We start from the raw sequence: 19473 nt of genomic DNA, 5'->3' as shown, positions 1-19473 counted from the left end.
GATAGAGAGAGAGGGGGGGAGAGAGAGAGACAGAGGGTGAGCAGGGGAGGGGTAGAGAGAGGAAGACACAGAATCTGAAGCAGGCTCCAGATTCTGAGCTGTCAGCACAGAGCCCCACATGGAGGTAGAACTCACAAACCGGTAGCTGATGATCTGAGCCGAAGTCTGACGCTTAACTGACTGAGCCCCCTGGGTGGCCCTCTTTTGGGTATTTCTTAAAAGCTGAGGGTACCTGGGTGGCTCAGTTGGTTAAGCATTGACTTTGGCTCAGGTCATGATCTCACAGTCTGTGAGTTTGAGCCCAGCATTGTGCTCTGTGCTGACAGTTCAGATCCTGGAGCCTGCTTCTGATTCTATGTCTCCCACTCTCTCTGCCCCTCCCCCACTCATGGAAACGGCTGAATAAGATGCAAACTAGAGATAGGCTCATTAGTAGTGATTATGAACAACTGACATATACTATGGGTATGTGTTGGTAAGTGAAAAACTTAAAAAATTGCTGATCAATCAAATGCCACTATTACTATGAACCATTTTTAAAATGATTACACTATGACTGTTAATTGAAACTAATATTACGGAATTTTGTCTGAATTCACTGGCTATTACCAAGTTGATAATTTTCTGATTCCAGAGAATCCAGACATGTGGCATGGAGAGCTGTGGGAGATTCCTCCATGTACCTTTTCTGCAAAAAAAATGATGTGTGAAACTAATCTGAGCATAGAACCAAGCTGTTAAAACACACACACAAAAAACCAACCAATCAAACAGAAACCCTTGCTGTTGCCAGTAAGCCTGCATAAACATCCTTAGAAATGGCCAAAAAATAATTCATGAAAATAATTAATCCTAAACAAGCTTGGAAGGTTTGATTTTTCCCTGCAGGGTGAATGCCAATTTTTTAAGTTCATTTCAGAGTTGCATATTCTCCAGAGGCCTGTTAGTATATACTCTTTATTCCCGCTCTACAACTTTGAAGATTCCTTTGTCTTGAATCCTGTTATAAAACTGAGTTTTATATTCTCTTAGAGTGTCCTAAGTACAGTAAGTTTTAGTTCAAGTTCAGAAGCAAAACTGTAATTGTCATCGTCTCTTGTTTTTCCCTTTTACTAGAATGATGTCTTCATTTAAGAGCCTTAACTTTCTCAGGTTGGGTTTTAAAACTGTTTGTTCGTATTAATATCTAAAATTTACCAAATAGTTATTAATTATAAAGTGCTTCTTTTAATTATTTCATATTTTTCTCTCCAATTTAGTATAATGTAAAAGGAGGCCATAGTCTACAAAACCGGGAGAAGCGTTTTAAGAAATTTGTTTCAGATGGTCCGGGACCAGCAAGCTATGATCAGTTTTATCATGGAACATCAGATACCATGAATAGAAAAGTACTACAGGTGAAAGAGCATCTTCAATCAGTATGTTTTATTTTAAATTATGCTTCTGACGTTTCTTTTAGTTAAAATAGAAAATATTTAATGTTTTATATGGTAAGTACATTTAAAAAACTTAATATAAAAATTAGGTTTATGGGGTGCCTGGGTGGCTTAGTTGGTTAAGCGTCCGACTTTCGCTTAGGTTATTATCTCGCGGTTCGTGGGTTCGGGCCCCGCGTCGGGCTCTGTGCTGACTGCCAGCTCAGAGCCTGGAGCCTGTTTCAGTCTGTGACTCCCTCTCTCTCTGACCCTCCCCTGCTCATGCTGTCTCTCTCTCTGTCTCCTAGAAATAAATAAACATTTAAAAAAAAAATTAGGTTTATTAGAATTTATACTGTAGTTAATAATTAAATGAACACTTAGTGTTTATAAGCTAGTTTGTATTATATTAACAACTGGCTTCCTTTTTGCTTTTGATAAATCTATAATCACTTCCAGTGTCTATTGTGAACAGAAAGTAACGGATATTTTAACCTTATGAAACTCTGTGTTAAGTGTTGTTAATAATACAGTGAAATTTAAAACATGATTCCTGAAATAAAAAAGCTTAAAATTTGATGGGAGAGAAATATATAGATTGCTACTAATGCAAGATGAAATGTGGTAGGTGCTAAATGAATGACCATGTAATTAAATGCCATAGGAATCTAAAGGAAGACTACTGAATCATGGGAAAGTATACTTAGTAGAGAACATATTAGAGGAGGTTGGCCTGAAGCCGGGGGTTGGAATATACATTCCAGGCATGGAAAACTATTTGAGAGAAGATAGAGAAGAGGGTCTATGGAGGATAATGAGAAGATTATACTGACTGATGTAAAAAATTTGTGTAGGATACTAGCAGGTGATATGTTTAGAAAGAAAGGTACATTGGTATTCTATAATAATTTTTACACCAAAGTCCTATCCCTTTGAAATAAATAATCTAGAAGATTTTGGTCATGATATATTTAGAGGGTTGTCTTTTCTCTTTCTATAACTCCTTCACATAGCTTATATTAACTAAATTTTAATCAGCTTTGTTTAGAGGAACATATTTTAGAGCCAAGGATTCAAATAATGTCAATGCCATGACAATGATGTTAAGGTTTATAAGTATATTTAAATACCAGCTGTTTTGTGTGTCGCACAGAGTAAATGTTCATGTACTTAGGTAAGGATTTATCAGACCTTTTTTTTGTCTTTTTAAGAAAGAAGTGCTTGTTTTATTAGACATTAAAGTAATGTTTTGCATTTTCTTAGTGACACTGTGTGATATTTTCTTTTGAAAAGTGGTAAGTCATTATTTTTTTTCAGACTTATGAATATTTTTTACCTGACGCATTAGGGATTTCTTTCTTTTTCTTCTTTTTTGAAGCCTTCCAGTTATGAAATAAGTAAGTCATGGAAATGAAAAGTACAACATAGGAAATATAGTCAATAACATTGTATAATTTTATATGCAGACTTTGGTAACTGTACTTACTGTGGTGAGCATTGTGTAATGTATAGAATTGTCAATCACTATGTTGTGCATTTGAAACTAGTATTAGATATTTTTCAGTGACTGAATAGTAGACATAATGCTAGGCACTGATGATACATAGAAGACAAATCACTGCTGTCTGGGATCTATATTTTAATAGGGAAATAATGTAATTCAGTACAAAACAGTTGATGCACTGTTTTAATAAACATATGATAAAATGTCTACTAATAGCCCAAATTAGAGAGTTTTTGAAGGGAATAGTGATAGCACTGTCAAATTGGATCTTGAAGAAGGATTCACTAATTAGGTAAGAAGAATGGGAAAAAACACTCCAGGTAGAGAAACCACCTGCCTAAAGACATTAAGGTATTTAATGGTAAGATATGTTTGGAGAAGAACAAAGTTCTTTGGAATATTTGGAGTACAGCATATGAGGGAGAATAGTAGGAACAGAGAATGGAGAAGGAGGTAGGGGATATATTTTGGAAAGCCTTGACATCATGCAAGTCACTTTTGTAAGTACCGGGAGAAGCCATTCAATACCTCCTGTTTTAATTTGGTAATCAGTCTCATAAGTATCACTGAAACTACTTAATAGTTGTCTCTAGTGATAAGAAAAAAGTAAAATTCTGCCAGTGATAGTATGTTTATAACATAATTGTCTATTGGGCACACATGTACTCAACTCTAGCATTTATTTCAGAAACAACAAAGGATCAATATATTCTTAAAAAATTTTTTATCATGTTCATTTATTTTAGAGAGAGAGAGAGAGAGCCAGCAAGGGAAGGGCAGAGAGTGAGAGACAGAGAGAGAGAGAGAGAGAGAGAGAGAGAGAGAGAATCCTAAGCAGGTTCCCCGCTGTCAGCACAGAGCCCAACATGAGGCTCAAACTCTTGAACCACAAGATCATAAACTGAACTGAAATCAAGAGTTGGGCACTTCACCAATTGAGCCACCCAGGTGCCTTATCAATATATTCTTAATAAGTAATTTTCCAGATAACTAAAGCATTTAAATGCCAGTATTTTATTTGCTATATTTTATACCAGTATTTCTAATATATGTTACTCTTTGTTTTTATTTAAATTATAAAATATTTTACATTAAAGGAAATTTTGAAAAAAGGATAATCACCCTAAATCTTTTAGCTCTAATTTTGAGAATTCTGTTAATTTTGCATAGCTCCTTTCAGTTTATCATTAAATCACATAAATATATTACTATATACATACTTATATATAATTTTGCATATCTTACATACCAATAGTCATCAAGTCTACTTTCTATTTCAGTTAGTATTATGTCTTAGACATTTTCCTTGCTATCTAGTCAGCATAATTAGGATATTTATACAAGGCATAGGTAATGTGGAGATAAATCTGGAGCTGGGAAGGGATGAAGCGAGGAAATGTTAAAGAAAAACATGAAGTTCATTTTTGCCTGTCAGCTATTATGATAGCATGGCACCAATGACCGCTTTTGAACTGGTGATTGGTGATGTGACTATAGGAGTGAATGCCTACTTTTAGCACCAGAAATAGTTGTTTACTAAGCAAAATCAATAACTGAGCCAAGACGCCTCAGCCAATACCTGAAAGAGACACCTTACCTCTTAAGGTGGTTTTAATAGTAATATTATATATCATCTTAATTTATATGATTAGGTGAAACTTGAATTTACTCTGAATTATTTTCTTACAACAAACCTTTTTGGTTTATATTATGAAACTCATTAAGTCAATATTTAATAATTGCCTTTTAGTAAATGTTAATATTTGGTTCTTCATTCTTTCTGTTGCTTCTAAGCAAATAATAGAAAATGTTTTCTTACAGAAGTTTTCAAGGGCACCTGCAGTTTCCAGAAGTGTTTATGTTCCTTCCATTCCTTCTTGTGGACGATCATATGGTTATGATATTAATGAGGATGGCAGTATCATAAAACATTTTCCACCTGCTAGTGACAGCACACTAGGTCCAGCATACTATAAACCTCAATTTGTAAGTATAATGCATTTCCTATTAATAATTGGAAGATTGTTTATAATTATGCATGTGTTAGTTAATATAATTCTAACTGCACTAATAAATACACCCTCAAATCTCAGTGGATTAATTTAACAGAAATTCTTTTTCTCTTCATTCATATGAGTATTCCTTGTGGATAAGAGACTTTCCTCTATGTAGAGATTCAGGGATACAGGTTTATTCCATTTGTTATTATCATCATCAAAGAGCTTTGGTTCATCTGTATCCAGCTGACAGACGGGGAAAATCCCACTGCTAGTGGGAGGATTTTGTGGCCAAATCTGGGTGTTAAAACTCAGTTATACGGACATACTTAAGTGCCAAGGAAGCTGGGATATATAGTCTAACTATATCTAGGAAGAAGCGGTAACAGGCTTCACTTACTAGAATCTCTGCTACAATGTATAATCATATGCAATACATAGATATTCTTTTCCAGGATTTGAAAGGGAAAAGAGAATTTTTCTACTGAAGGAACTTGAATCTGATAGTGTAAGCATTATTCATTTCACAAATGGTTGTTTAAAAAGATAAGGAGCTTCTATTTAATTAAAATATCAAGTGTTTTATAGCAGATCCTTCTCATGCAGGTTTTCAGTTTCAAAGTTGGCCAAAGATGAGCCAAAATTTCATTCAGCCCATTGAAATCTATGAATTATCCATGAATGTGGATTGTATGTCTGGATTTACTTAATTACAAGACTGAAGTACATAGTGCTTTGGACCTGCTGTATTTTTATACTTTTATGAGATCTAGAAAAAGTAATCCCTATGAGGAAAATGACCAAAATTAAGCATAGACTTGAGGAAAGGCTGAAGAGACACCTTGGGTGAAGAATAGGTATTCTCGGATTTGGCTTGACCCTTACTCTCAATACTCTATAGTCTCTTTGTTTGTACATATCTCCATCTCTAGGCTTAGGCCCAAGTACCTTTAGAAACCATTTGGTTTGTGGCTATCCTGGGGCCGTTTGGGTCTCAGATACTTTGAACTGTGAAACTTTTTTTTTTAACATATTAATTATAATTTATATAATTACAGATAGAATAGTAGAAACATAATAACAGATACCCACGAAGGCAAACTGGTGCAGCCACTGTGGAAAACAATATGGAGTTTCCTCAAAAAGTTAAAAATAGAACCACCTTATGATCTAGTGATTGCATTAGTGGGTATTTACCCCCAAAATACAAAAACATGAATTCAAAGGGATACATGCACCCCAGGTTTATAGCAGCATTATTTACAATAGCTAAATTATGGAAGCAGCTCAAGTATACATTGATAAATGAATGGATAAAGAATATGTGGTATATATATATGCAATAGAATAGTATTCAGCTATAAAAAAGAATGTAATGTCATTTGCAACGACATGGATGGAACTAAAGAGGACAATGCTACATTAAATACCTCAGGGAAAGATAAATACCATAGGATTTCACTCACGTGGAATTTAAGAAACAAACAAAAAAAATGAGTGATAGGAAAAAAAGAGTGATGTAGGAAACAGCGTCTGCACTTGATCTTAGCCAAAAGGCTGAGAAGCAAGGAGAAACAGACTCTGAACTGTAGAGAACGAACTAGTGGTTACCAGATGGTTACTAGATGGTCAGTGTGGGTATGGGTGAAATTGACATTGGGGATTAAGGAGTGCACGTGTCATGATGAACAGTGGGTGATCTATGGGATTGTGGAATCACTGTACACCTGAAACTAATATAACACTGTATGTTAATTATACTGACATTAAAATGAAATAAAAAAATAACAGATACTCATGGACCCACCATCACATACAACGTAGTAAAATTTTGTCACGCTTGAATTAGCTGTATTTTAAAATATATTATTGGAATTGTTACCTTACCCAGTTTTCCTCCTTCCATTCTTTTTCGTTTGCCAGAGTAAACACTAAATCTATTACATACATGAATTATATATTGTATGATTTAAAAATTTCAAGTATATGGTATCCTCTGGTATGTAGGCTGCTTGCTTTTTAACTTAATGTTATATTTTCTAGATTTAATCACACAGATCTAATTCATTCATTGTCCGCAGTACTTTTATTTTTTATTTCAGAGAGTGAGAGTTTGAGTGGGAGGAAAGGGCAGAGGGAGACAGAGAGTGAATGTTAAGCAGATTCCATGCTCTGTGTGGAGACTGACATGAGGCTCAATCCCACAACCCTGGGATCATGACTGACCCAAAATCAAGTGTCAGATGCTCAACCAACTGAGCCACCCAGGTGCACCATTACTTTTTTTTACGTTTTGAAATAGTTTCAGACTGATAGAAAAGTTACAAAAATAATACAGAAAATTACTGTATTGCTCACTCAGATTCTGCAGTTAACATTTTATCACATTTGTTTTATCACTTTTTCTTCCTATATATTTGTATTATTATTTTTATCAAGGAATTTGAGAGCACATTTCAGACATGATGTTCCTTTACTCTTAAATACTTCAGTGTACATTTCCTAAGAACAAGATATTCTCTTTTACAACCACAATGTAATTATGAAAATAAGGTAGTCCTCATTCACATACTACTAATACCTGATCTACAGTTTAAAATAAATGCTAATGATCTCAATGATATCTTTTTTTCTTTTTAAAGAATTTTGTTCTGGAGTCAAATCTGGTATTACACATTGCAATTAGTTGTCATGTCTCTTCAGATTCCTTTAATTTAACACAGTTCTTTAGTCTTTAGTCTTTAGTCAGTTATAACCTTGACTTTTTATAGAGTACAGCCTAGTTATTTTGTAGAATATTTCTTAATTTGGGGTATGTGCATATTTTCTCATGATTAGAGTAAGTTTATATTTTGGCAGGAGTATTACAAAAGTGATATATCCTTCTCAGGCATAGAATGTCATTTTATCTCAAGATTGGTGATGTTAACTTGAGGTGATGTCTTTCAGTTTTATCTACTGTAAAGTTACTTTTTTAAAAAAATATATAAATATTTTGTGGGAGTTACTTTGAGAATAAATAGATATCTTTTTCTTCATTACACTCACTAGTTTAATATCTTTTGATGGTGCCTGAATTAATTTTACTGTGATGTTTATCAAATGGTTTTCTAACTCCATCTTTCCTTTAGCATTTATTTGTTGGTACTTTATTATGAAGAAGAGCTTTATCTTTCCCATTTATATTGGTATAGATTAATGAATTCCTGTTTTACTTAAAAAGTTATAATTTATCACTCTCATTATTTATTTTGAGGTTTAAATTACCTCAGATTTGATCCCTGGGAGTCCTTTTAAGCAATTCCCAGTGTCTTTTGACTTGTGCTCATCATTCTTTGAGTCTTTCTTTACCTTCTGGAACATCCAGGTACACTTAATTTTTTTCCCTGCTCCAGCCTTGGAATCAGATATGTCTTTATGGATCTCTACTTCCATTTAGTGGAGAATGGTATTTCAAAACAAAATCAGTATAGTATGTACATTCATTGCCAATGGGGTGTCACTGCTTCGGGCTATCAATGGATGAGTTAGAGATCCATACTTACTTTTCATCTATCAGTATATTAAAAACTTTGAGTTTATGCCGATACCTGATTTTGATAATTATGCTGTAGTTATGAAAGAGAATGTCTTGTTCTTAGGAAAATTCTAATACAGTACCACAGGCTTGTTTTAGTCTTTCCTTTTCCATATTTGAGAAACTTAATCATTCCATTATTCTCAATATATTTACAACTATTTGCTTAATCCTATAAAACACTGAAAGGAATTTCATTGTTAACCTATACTGTAAAAAACAGAGTTGACAAAGTACAAAGCTCTTACCTGTACGTGACCTTGAGGCTCTATACGGGCAGGAAGTGAAGGCTAAGGCAGACTTGTAAACCACCTACTTGAACATTGAAGGTGTGCTGCAACACATGCAAAGAGTACCTCTGCAAAGGTTGGAGACTTACTGGTTCAAGGCATTTAAAGAAATGCCTTATCCTACCTCGGTCCAGCCATGATCTGACCACTTAGCTAAACAGGCTGAGACTCAGTAGACGCATGTGACAAAGAATACAGAACCTGTAGAAAGTCCACTAACCAAACAACCACACAGCTTTAGGTGGCAGGGGGAGATTCTGACTTTCAGTGTTGCAACATTTTATTATCCAAAACATGCAATTTTCAACAAAAAAGTTCTGAGAGATACAAAGAACAAAAATATGGCCTGTATGTAGGAAAAGAAGCAATCAATAGAAACTGTTCTTGAGGAAGCTAGTATGTTTGACTTATTAGACAAAGTTAAGTCAGCTGTTTTAAATACATTCAAAGAGGGAAAGAAAGGTATGTCTAAAGAAGTAAAGGAAAATATAACAACAGTGTCTCACCAAGTAGCATATATCAATAAAAAGGTAGACATTATAGAAAGAAATCAAGTAAAAATTCTGGAATTAAAAAATACAGTTATGAAAATGAAAATTTGCTAGAGGGATTCAGTAATGATTTTGAACTGACAGAAGAAGGAATTTGCAAACTTGAGGTCAAATCAATTGATGTTGTCCAGTCTGACAAAAGAAAAAAGAATGAAAAACATTAACATAGCCTCAGAGACTTTGGGACACCATCAAGCATACCAACATATGCATAATAATGGAAGTCTCAGAAGGAGAGAAGAAAAAGAAAGGAGCGGAAAGAATATTTGAAGAAGTAATGGCTAAAAACATCCCACATTTGATGAAAAATATTGATTTACATATACAAGAAGCTCAATGAATTCCAAGCAGGATGAGTGTAAAGAGATACATCATAGTCAAACTGTTGAAAGACAAAGACAAAGAAATGTTAAAAGGAACAAGAAAAGTAACAAAGAATTCCCCAATAAGATTAACAACTGACTTACTAGAACCTATGGAGGCCAGAAGGCAATGGGATGATAGACGTAAAGTTTAGAAAAAAAAAAAATCAAGAATTCTATTCTTGGAAATGGAAGGTGAAGTTAGGACATTCTGAGACAAACAGAAACTGATAGATTTACCTCTAGTATTTCTCCTAAAGGAAATAGAGGCAGTCCTTCAGGCTGAAATGAAAGGTTATTAGACAGTAATTCAAATCCACACAAGGAAATAACAATGATAATGGTAAATACATAAGCCAGTATTATTTTATTTTTAACTTGTGACTCCTCTGATTCCTATTGATTATGGAACATAGTAAAATAGATACATTTTATATTCAAATGTAGATGTTTTAAGACCTCATGGACTACTTCATGATTTAAAATGAGGTTACTTCTGGAAATACGGAGAATAAGGACATTGTGAGTTAAAGATGTGTCTCTTATTCTCACCCTGAGATTTCCCATTTATTTTTGACCATGGGTCTTTTGTCCCATGAGTATTTTGCTCTCTCAATGCCATACCTGGTTTTCTAGGCCTTGATTATCCCATCATCCTGTTAATAATGTCAAAAGAATTAGGTTTCATCAACAGACAGTACCAGTATCTTAGATATTTGAGGATAGAAGAACAATGGAGATAAATTTTTAAAAAATTGCTGTGAAATTAATGGAAGTCCTATGATCTAATAGCAGTATATGCTGTCCAGGGTAAAAAGTTATGAGAGATAGTGTAATGGAGTAAACTGCCTGGGTTTGTTTCTTCACTTTACCACTTAATATGTATTTCTTCTTGGCCAGGTTACTTAAACTTTTTTCACAATAGTGATACATACTTGACCTTAGAAATCAGTTCTCTGATTTCTCTTAACATACATCTCAAAATGGTTATTATTTCTTTATAATTATACTTATATACTATTTCTTTGTTTTGAAATAATATATCATCTATTTGAAGACCAAAACCATGTCTCCAAGCTCACCTAGATGTACAAAACTTTTTCCACATATGACTAAACATTATTTTGACATATAAAATTTATTTTCTTATTTTTCTTAAAAAAAACAACAACCATATTCCTATAACTGCTGTGAAATTTGATACTATAGTAATGTTCATTTAGATCTTATCCAATTTCTTTTTTTAAATTTTTTTTTTTTTTTAATGTTTTATTTATTTCTAGGAGAGAGAGACAGAGACAGCGTGAGCAGGGGAGGGTCAGAGAGAGAGGGAGTCACAGATTGAAACAGGCCCCAGGCTCTGAGCCGGCAGTCAGCACAGAGCCCGACGCGGGGCTCGAACCCACGAACCGCGAGATCATGACCTAAGCGAAAGTCGGACGCTTAACCGACTAAGCCACCCAGGCGCCCCAGATCTTATCCAATTTCCATTAATTCTATATATCTGTTTTTTTTGAGATAATATAATATATGGGCTCAGTTTCTAGATGTATTAATACAAAATTGAGAAAATAATCCAATAGATGTGTAATTATTGTGATTCTTCCCTGATGAATAACATCTGCTGAAGGTATTTTACATAGCATTTAAATAGAGAAGAAACTCTGAAATTAAGGGTCTTATAAGACTTTAGCCAACAAATGATACATTTTTGCTGCAAATAATCAGTAAAGTTCTATGTATATATTACTTTGTATAGCATTTGAATTATAAAATTAGGTTCTATCTCCCTCTCTTTCTCTCTCTAACATTTGAATTATAAAATTAGGTTTTCTCTCTCTCTCTTTCTCTGTCTCTTTTTTAAGGAAGAGTCCAGATAACCATGAGAAATCTAGTTTTCAGAGGTGGCTTTCATAAGCTTGAAATTTCCAAAGTTTATGGTTGGAATTATGACACTGACATTTGCTAATGATAACATGCTGGGAACTACCTATGTGCTGCCATGCTGGAGAGCAGCCCATTAGTGTTTGAATGGATGCACTTTGGGACTTTTAATTCTTCACAAATTCTATTTCCATACTTAATTATGGAAAAGACATGGTGGAAAAGTTGCATAGCCCCTTCTTCATATATTTTATTGTCAATGGGAGTGGCAGTTAGTAATTCTTCTTCAAGTTATATTACAACATTCACTTAAAATAATGCAGCTCCATGCTGAGTTTGCTTCAATTAAGTCATATTTTATTTGCTAATGATTTTCCAAGTTGACAATGACCTTGAAATTGGTATTGTCAACACTTCTTGACATAAAGAGAGTGTGATTTAGAGTTAAGAGTGCATCAATTTATTTTTCATTTTCCGTGTTTCATTTTTAAGAGGCTTTTAAATTAAATTTCAGATTGAACATTTACCTGAGTAACCTCTGCAGTCAGAGGTTAGTGAATTAAGTGGTTGCCAATTCACATGGTTTAGGTGAAATGAATTTTAGTATATATACAGGAAAAAGATTTTGCTAATGTGTTGAATGGTGAGTATGTACATATATGCATAATCTTCCCTTCTACTGGATTACCTGTTGTTAAAACAGTTGAACTACAAAATCACAACAGTGAAAATTAATCTGAAGAAAGTCTCTTAGACGTAATTCTTCAAAAGGTCTTGAAGTGCCATGTTAAAAGAATTAGCATAAAACCCTAACATGTATTTTTTAGGCTTCAAAAAAGTAATGTAAGATGATTTATCAAAATGCTGTTTTGATTGTATTGATTTAAAAAAAAAAAAACTATAGGCTATAGTAAATAAAAATAGTAGATATGCTCCTACCTGAAATATATAAAATATCTAACATATTTAATATGGTTATGTTGTATCAGAACAAAGTTCTACATTTGTGTGCTTCACTTCTTATTCCGAAAATCTGCACAATTATGAAATTTGACTTAATTTCTCAGTAGAAATAAAGTTCAGAACAAATGGAGAAATTATGCTCTTTCTGCCTACAAAACCGTATATATGTACTTTGAAATTTGTGGCTATATTAGGTAATTCCATCTGAAAGATCGTCTAGACCACTTACTTTAGTAAAAGAAAGTGTTGCGTGGCTTGCCATTCTTTCTTTTCCTGAAGCCCTGTAGGGTGCAGCAGTCTTTGGAGTCGCCACTGGCCGGAAGGAACAGGCTGCTTTTCAGCTCCTCTAGGGGATGCCACGGTTTCTTCCAGCATCCCTCTACTACCATCTGCAGCTCTGCTGGACGTGTCAGGCTGTGCCATTTTTCTGTGCTGTCTGTTCTGCTCGGTATTACAGCATTTGTCTCTGCACCCAGATCCAAAGCCTTTGCATGGTCTGTACATAAGTAGTAGAAAACCTACTTATGACTATAATAATAGTAATAATATCATCTTACTTTGATATAGTGTTTTATAGTGTTATAGCTTCATAGTGTGTTAAAGCTGAACATCCACAGTGAAGATGGGAAAATCTTTGGATGGTCTGACTGCCTTATTCCCTTTTGTGTTATACACAGGAGTGCCAAAGCAGCATATACTCTATATGTATGTTTTGTGTCTACTCTATATGTATGCTCTTTGCTCTTTGTGTTATAATTCATTAGAAGGGATCTACACGTTAATAATCTAAGTACATTGAGACCACTTTATAGTGCTCGGAATAGTCCTTGTGGATTAATAAGGATTAATCCTTTTTTATTCATATAACAAGTTTTTCCAGACTTCATTGGATTGTGAATACTAAAGAGAGTCACAATTTTGTTAATAACTCAAATATAAGTATGTTGTCTCCTCCTAATGATGTAGAGGTCCTCTAGCCTTCTGCAAACTTCTCCTTCCCAGGTGTTTCTGGGAGTCCTCAGGGGCTGTCTGGACCATGCTTCCAGACAAGTCTGTTTCCACAGAGACAGCTGCTGTTCCACCAGGCACTTCAGTCTCCTGCCAGATGGTGCTCTCTGCTGGGCATTTCTACCATTGTACTTGATCACAGCTAAAGCTGCGCGATGAGCTTGAGGTTGGGGGAATAATTTTCTGTCGTTGTGGTCTACTGCATTAGAGGGGTCTAAAAGTAGCGCTCAATTTTACCAGTGTTAAAAAAGAGATCTTTTAGATTTTTATCATAGCCTCTTTGTACCCACAGGACACTTGCATAAATCTAGTGGGGAACTGTTAAGGGGTAAGTTCAGTCAACAGAAAATATTCAGTATTTCGCATTGCTACTCTTTTGACAGTAAGGTTTTCTTGCTGGGTGAGAGTCATTATGATTAGCAGCTTCCCATAGGATTTGTTTTCACATTTGCCTTCTGGTTGGTTTGCCCTTTCAGCTCACCAGACATTTCAAGACATGTCTGAATCCTACTTAGAAATAATTATCAACTCCTTGTTTCTCTACCCTCAGCTCCAACATCCTCTACTACCCCAAGCAAGGAACAAACAAGGGAAATCAAGCAGGGGAAACCTGTAGAGAAAATGCAGTTCAATTTCTCAATATGATTGGATCTATAAAAAGAATCAGCAGAGGTCCCATTTCACTTCAAGGAAACATGAAAATTCTGTCAGGGATTGTGTTGGCCCCTATTTTTTAATTCTTGAAGATCAGGTGGGTGTAGAAGAGAAGGTTTAGTTTTATTGTGTTTGTATTCTATAACATGTGAGGATTAGCTGTTAATGGCAAGTCCTAGAAAGTAAATGGCATTTTGACATAGTAGGGAATTTTAGTGCTGTACCAGATTCTTTTTGGATTTTGTTGTGGTGTCCTGAAGCTTTCTGGAGTGGTGCCTCTCTAAATAGAAAGTTTGTGCTCATTCGGTGCAATGGCTATACTTCAAATTTATTTTCAGCCATGCATGCCAAGAATAGAGTGGGTATTAACATTGTCTTCCATTGCTTCATGTAATGGCCCTGGCACAAATCTCAAAGGGTATAAGGAGTTTTGAGAATTACTCCCTAATCACCACCCAGGTACATCCTTATCTCTAGTTTCTGTCTCTTAGGGATGATCAATAGGCTTCAGAAGAGGCTCTTTTCATGTACAATCAGTTCCTTTTTTAGCCGTGGTCTCTGCTGTGCTGTATTTCCCAGAAACTCATTGATGTTTTGGAATGTGAATGACACTTTCTCTGAGTTTCTAGCATTGATAATTTGTGTCTATTTTATATACTTCTTCTGAAATTTTGGTAGGAATTGGGCAGATGTGGGTTTGAGTCACCATTTTGAACTGGAATTGTACTTTCCATCATTAATATTTGCTATTTATCTCATTAATGATTATTTTTAATGATAATTGAGAGAGGTTGGTTCCACTATTCTAGGAGTAATAGCCACCTATGCTAGGTGACACTGTTTTATGCAGTTAACCTACAAGTTTATTATGGGGATTTTATTTTTTATGGGTATATAAATTAGGTTATTAATCCAAGCTTATTTTAAAGCTATATTTTTACAAATATGAATTAAAAATAGAGTTTACCTTTTACCATCAATTAAAAAATGATTTAAAAAAGGGCACCAGGGTGGCTCAGTTGGTTAAGTGTCTGACTTTGGCTCAGGTTATGATCTCACAGTTTGTGGGTTCGAGCCCCGCGTCGAGCTCTGTGCTGACAGCTAGCTCAGAACCTGGAGCTTTTCTTCAGATTCTGTGTCTCCCTCTCTCTCTGACCCTCCCCTGCTCATGCTGTCTTTATCTCTCTCTCAAAAATAAATAAATCATTAAAAAAATAAAAAAAGATGATTTAAAAAATTCTTTTTTTTTAAAAATTTTTGTTTTTAATTTATTTCTAGGAGAGAGAGAGACAGTGTGAGCAGGGGAGGGTCAGAGAGAGAGGGAGTCACAGACTGAAACAGGCTCCAGGCTCTGAGCTGGCAGTCGGCACAGAGCCCGACGCGGGGCTCGAACCCACGAACCGCGAGATCATGACCTAAGCGAAAGTCGGATTCTTAACCGACTAAGCCACCCAGGTGCCCCAATTTAAAAAATTCTTAAATGATTTCTCTCTTTAGAAAATATTAGGTCAACAAAAGAGAATTTCTGTAAGAGACGTTTCTGTTCTTATGTTATATTTTATTATTTTGTTAATTTTAATGAAAGCAGGCCCTTTAACTTCTCTAAAGTGAACTTTTCAGGGTCATGCTTAGTCTTGACATTTATTGGGTTGCCTGGGTGGCTCACTTGGTTAAGTGTCTGACTTTGGCTCAGGTCATGATCTCTGGTTCGTGAGTTTGAGCCTCATGTCAGGCTCTGTGCTGACAGCTCAGAGCCTGGAGCCTGCTTCAGATTCTGTGTCTCCCTCTTTTGCTGCCCCTCCCTGACTTGTGCGTGCTCTAAAAACATTAAAAAATCAAAGTGACTATATCAGCTTGATTTTAAAAAACTGACATTTATTACAGTGGATGCAAAGGAAGCATGAGGGTTGATTTCTTTAGAATTAAAGAACTGATCTGGACCGTAAGCACTGAGAAAATGAACCAGGGGTAGTGTTTAATTTGTTTGTCATATATTTGCTACTTTTTGAAAAGTTTACATGAGTACCTTATAGTTTTGAGTACCAGGTAATTAGAAGTTCTCTAATATCTGTTTGTGATATTTGAATTTGAATTTAATTTCTTGAAGTTAATTTCTATTTAATTAAGATCATTTTTAACAGACTTTCTATTCCCTAAATCATACACTTCTGCCTGAGCCTCCCTTTGTTAAACAATGAGGAGCTCATCTTTATTGCCCTTAAGGTTTAGATTGCTTAGTGTACTGCCAAGACAGAGCCATTCACATTGGTTGAGGATATGCTAATGCTGGAGATACTTCTCCCCTAGAGTCCCAGCCAACTCAGGAGTGGGATGGGGCACAACGGCAATAACTTAGGTTGAAAGAGACTCTAGTACTTGTTAGTGGAACCCCTTTGACTAAGACTGTGCTTGCTTTAGATTTAGACTCAAATAAAATGAAACATTGTTTCACAACTTATTTAAACTATATCTCATGTTCACTTTTTAATTTTTTTAAGGATTTTTCCAATGCAAGTTTGAAATACAAAGGGATACATTTTGGCCAAGCTTTGGGAAGACTCCAGTTGCCTATGAAGTCAGGGCCTGGTCCTGGGCAGTATGATATAGTTCAGTAAGTAAAAGAAATATACCTTTAATATGGTTTTTGACTAGAAAGTATTCTAATAATTTAGGACATGCTGTTATGAAAGGACAAATCAGTATGAAAAACTCCAGAAGTATTATGTTTTGGAATAGCCTATATGAAAACTATTGCTTTTTTGTATTACCTCATTTAATCTTTGCAAGTCCCTGTGTAGTTACTATTGTTATACATATTTTATCTCTGAAAAATGCAAGGGTCAAAAAAGAATAATTAACATGTGGCTGTTATGTGACAGAGCTAGACTTTAACTGAGGTCTGTTTATAATTGTATAGCCCATGTGCCTGAGTACAAAAATATACACAGAAGATTAGAGAATATATAAAAGAAGGTGACTCATTATTTATCTTGTCCCTGGGTCTGGTGTCCATTCTTCTGACTAAATGATAGATTTATAAACCATTCTCATTGGGGGTGGGGGGTTGGGAGGGGTCAGAACCATAGTATCAGATTGGAGGTTATATTTATGAAGTTTAAGTAGGAAATGAATTTCTGGGCAAATAACTCTTTCTGTCTTTATTCTCTCCTTTTCCTACAGTAAGGCCTTAGATGTGGGTACATGGAAGAGAAAATTGAGTAACAATACTATGTTGTCCTTAGAACATGTCATCAGTTTTCATCATTAAAATTTTCAAACAGGGTCCAGCTTGTCTGCCTGATTCTCTTTTCCTCATAGAATGAGTTTTCTTCTAAGAAGTCTCACAGTGATTACCTATCTAATTAGTTTCCTAGACAGATTTAGACTCATCTATATGCCAGTGGTGGATGTAGCTTAGACTCTCTTGCTTGGACTCCCTTGCTGATGTTCATTGAATAAACATTGTTTGAATGCTTGCTATGTGCTAGTACTAAACATAGTAACTGAAACTAAAAAGAATAAAACATGGTTCTGGTTCTGGGGAATTTATACCTATTCTCTTTTCTTTTTCATTTTTTTTCACTCTTCTAATATGAGAGGTACATCTTGTATTTGTATTCTTTAGCAGTTACATGAGAACTTTAATACGTATATTTAGCTTAATGGGGTCTAAACTCAATATCTTTGTCATTCTTTCAAACAAAATAAAATCTATGAAATGTTCTAACTAACTCTGCTCATCTCCTGACATATGCTTTTGTTATTCAGTATTCTAATCTTGTCTTTTTTCTCCCAGTTTGGCTGGTTTGCTTATCTCTCTGTTTAGTTTGTTTGCTTACTTTCTCGTCAGTTTTAGTGAGGTTTAATTAACATGAAGCAAATTAAACTTTTTTAAGGTATGTAGTTTTCTGATGATTGTTTTCTTTCCATCTCATTACACTTCTGACTAAATACTTCAGGCATAACCAGGACTCCATCTAACCGTGTTATTTTTCGAGAAAGAGGTGGGGGGCAGAGAGAGAGATAGAGGGACAGAGGATCTGAAGTGGGTTCTGTGCTGGCAGCAGAGAGCCTGATTCAGGGCTCAAACTCATGTACTGCAAGATCATGACCTTAGCTGAAATTAGGTGCTTAACTGACTGAGGCACCCAGGCTCCCCATTATTGCATACTTTTTAAGCAGGAAACGTTAGTGTAAAAATATTTTCCTTGCTTAAATAAATAATTATATATTTGAAGTGGAGAGTTCCTCAATTTCTTTCTGAATTTTCTAAAGGAAAAAGACACCACATTATGAAAATATTAATATCAAGAAAGATCAACAGCAAAATTATTGCACATATCTCCCACGATTTTATGAAGTAATAATATTGCAAGAGGAAAAAAAGGTAAGTTGAAATGTACATAGTTCATCTACTGCCTATATTTTAAAGTCATTGACTCTTATAATTACAAGATTAGAGTACTCTTTGGATCTACTGTGCCTAGTAGTTAGTTGTTACTCAGTAACAATTATCCTTAAAATCTCCATCAAGTGGTTACCATCTCTGCTTGAATACTTCTTGTGATAAAGAACTCATTAGCTTTAAGGTTTATTGTTTGAGTAATGGACAACTCTGTTTCTTACAATTTCCTTCTTTAAAAAATTTTTTTAATGTTTTTTTTATTTCTGATAGAGCGAGAGCGAGAGCTAGAGAGACAGCGTGAACAGGGGAGGGTCAGAGAGAGAGGGAGACACAGAATCTGAAACAGGCTCCAGGCTCTGAGCTGGCTTTCAGCACAGAGCCTGACGCGGGGCCTGAATTCACGAACCGTGAGATCATGACCTGAGCCGAAGTCGGATGCTTAACCAACTGAGCCATCCAGGTGCCCCAGTAATGATAGTATGTAAATTGCTTGAATTCTAATGTGAAAGTCAATAGTTCAAAATATATGTTAAAAAGAATTTTTTTTTAGAGAGAGACAGTGTGAGCCAGGGAGGGACAGAGAGAGGGACAGAATCTGAAGCAGGCTCCAGGCTCTGAGCTACCAGCATGGAGCCAGACGCAGCTCAAACCCATGAAATGCCAAGATCATAACCTGAGCCAGAGTCAGGCACTCAACTGACTGAGCCATCCAGGTGCCCCAGTAAAAATATTTTTTAATGGCACACGATTTAAAAAGAAGCAAACTGTCTATAAGAACACAAACTGTATGTGCATTTGGAGGTAATAAAAGGTTAGTGTTTTTGTATATGATTAAAGTTAAATTAAAATGGAAGGTCATAATT

At 35.1% G+C, this 19473-nt stretch overlaps 1 protein-coding gene across 1 annotated transcript in view; it reads left to right on the top strand.

Moving 5' to 3' along the window:
* STPG2 (sperm tail PG-rich repeat containing 2) overlaps window positions 1–19473 on the top strand; it is a 348920-nt gene that overhangs the window by 11606 nt on the left and 317841 nt on the right. Inside the window, exons 3-6 of the mRNA XM_039254246.1 lie at window positions 1260–1418; window positions 4741–4905; window positions 16704–16816; window positions 18481–18592. Of these exons, the coding sequence (XP_039110177.1) occupies window positions 1260–1418; window positions 4741–4905; window positions 16704–16816; window positions 18481–18592 (549 nt within the window). The remainder of the gene's footprint in view (window positions 1–1259; window positions 1419–4740; window positions 4906–16703; window positions 16817–18480; window positions 18593–19473) is intronic.

The sequence above is a fragment of the Hyaena hyaena genome, unplaced genomic scaffold (genome assembly GCF_003009895.1).
Source record: "Hyaena hyaena isolate Hyena2069 unplaced genomic scaffold, ASM300989v1 scaffold_480, whole genome shotgun sequence".
In the NCBI taxonomy this organism is placed as follows: domain Eukaryota; kingdom Metazoa; phylum Chordata; class Mammalia; order Carnivora; family Hyaenidae; genus Hyaena; species Hyaena hyaena.
Note: the sequence above shows the minus strand (reverse complement) of the source record. Positions and strands in the feature narration are given on the sequence as shown.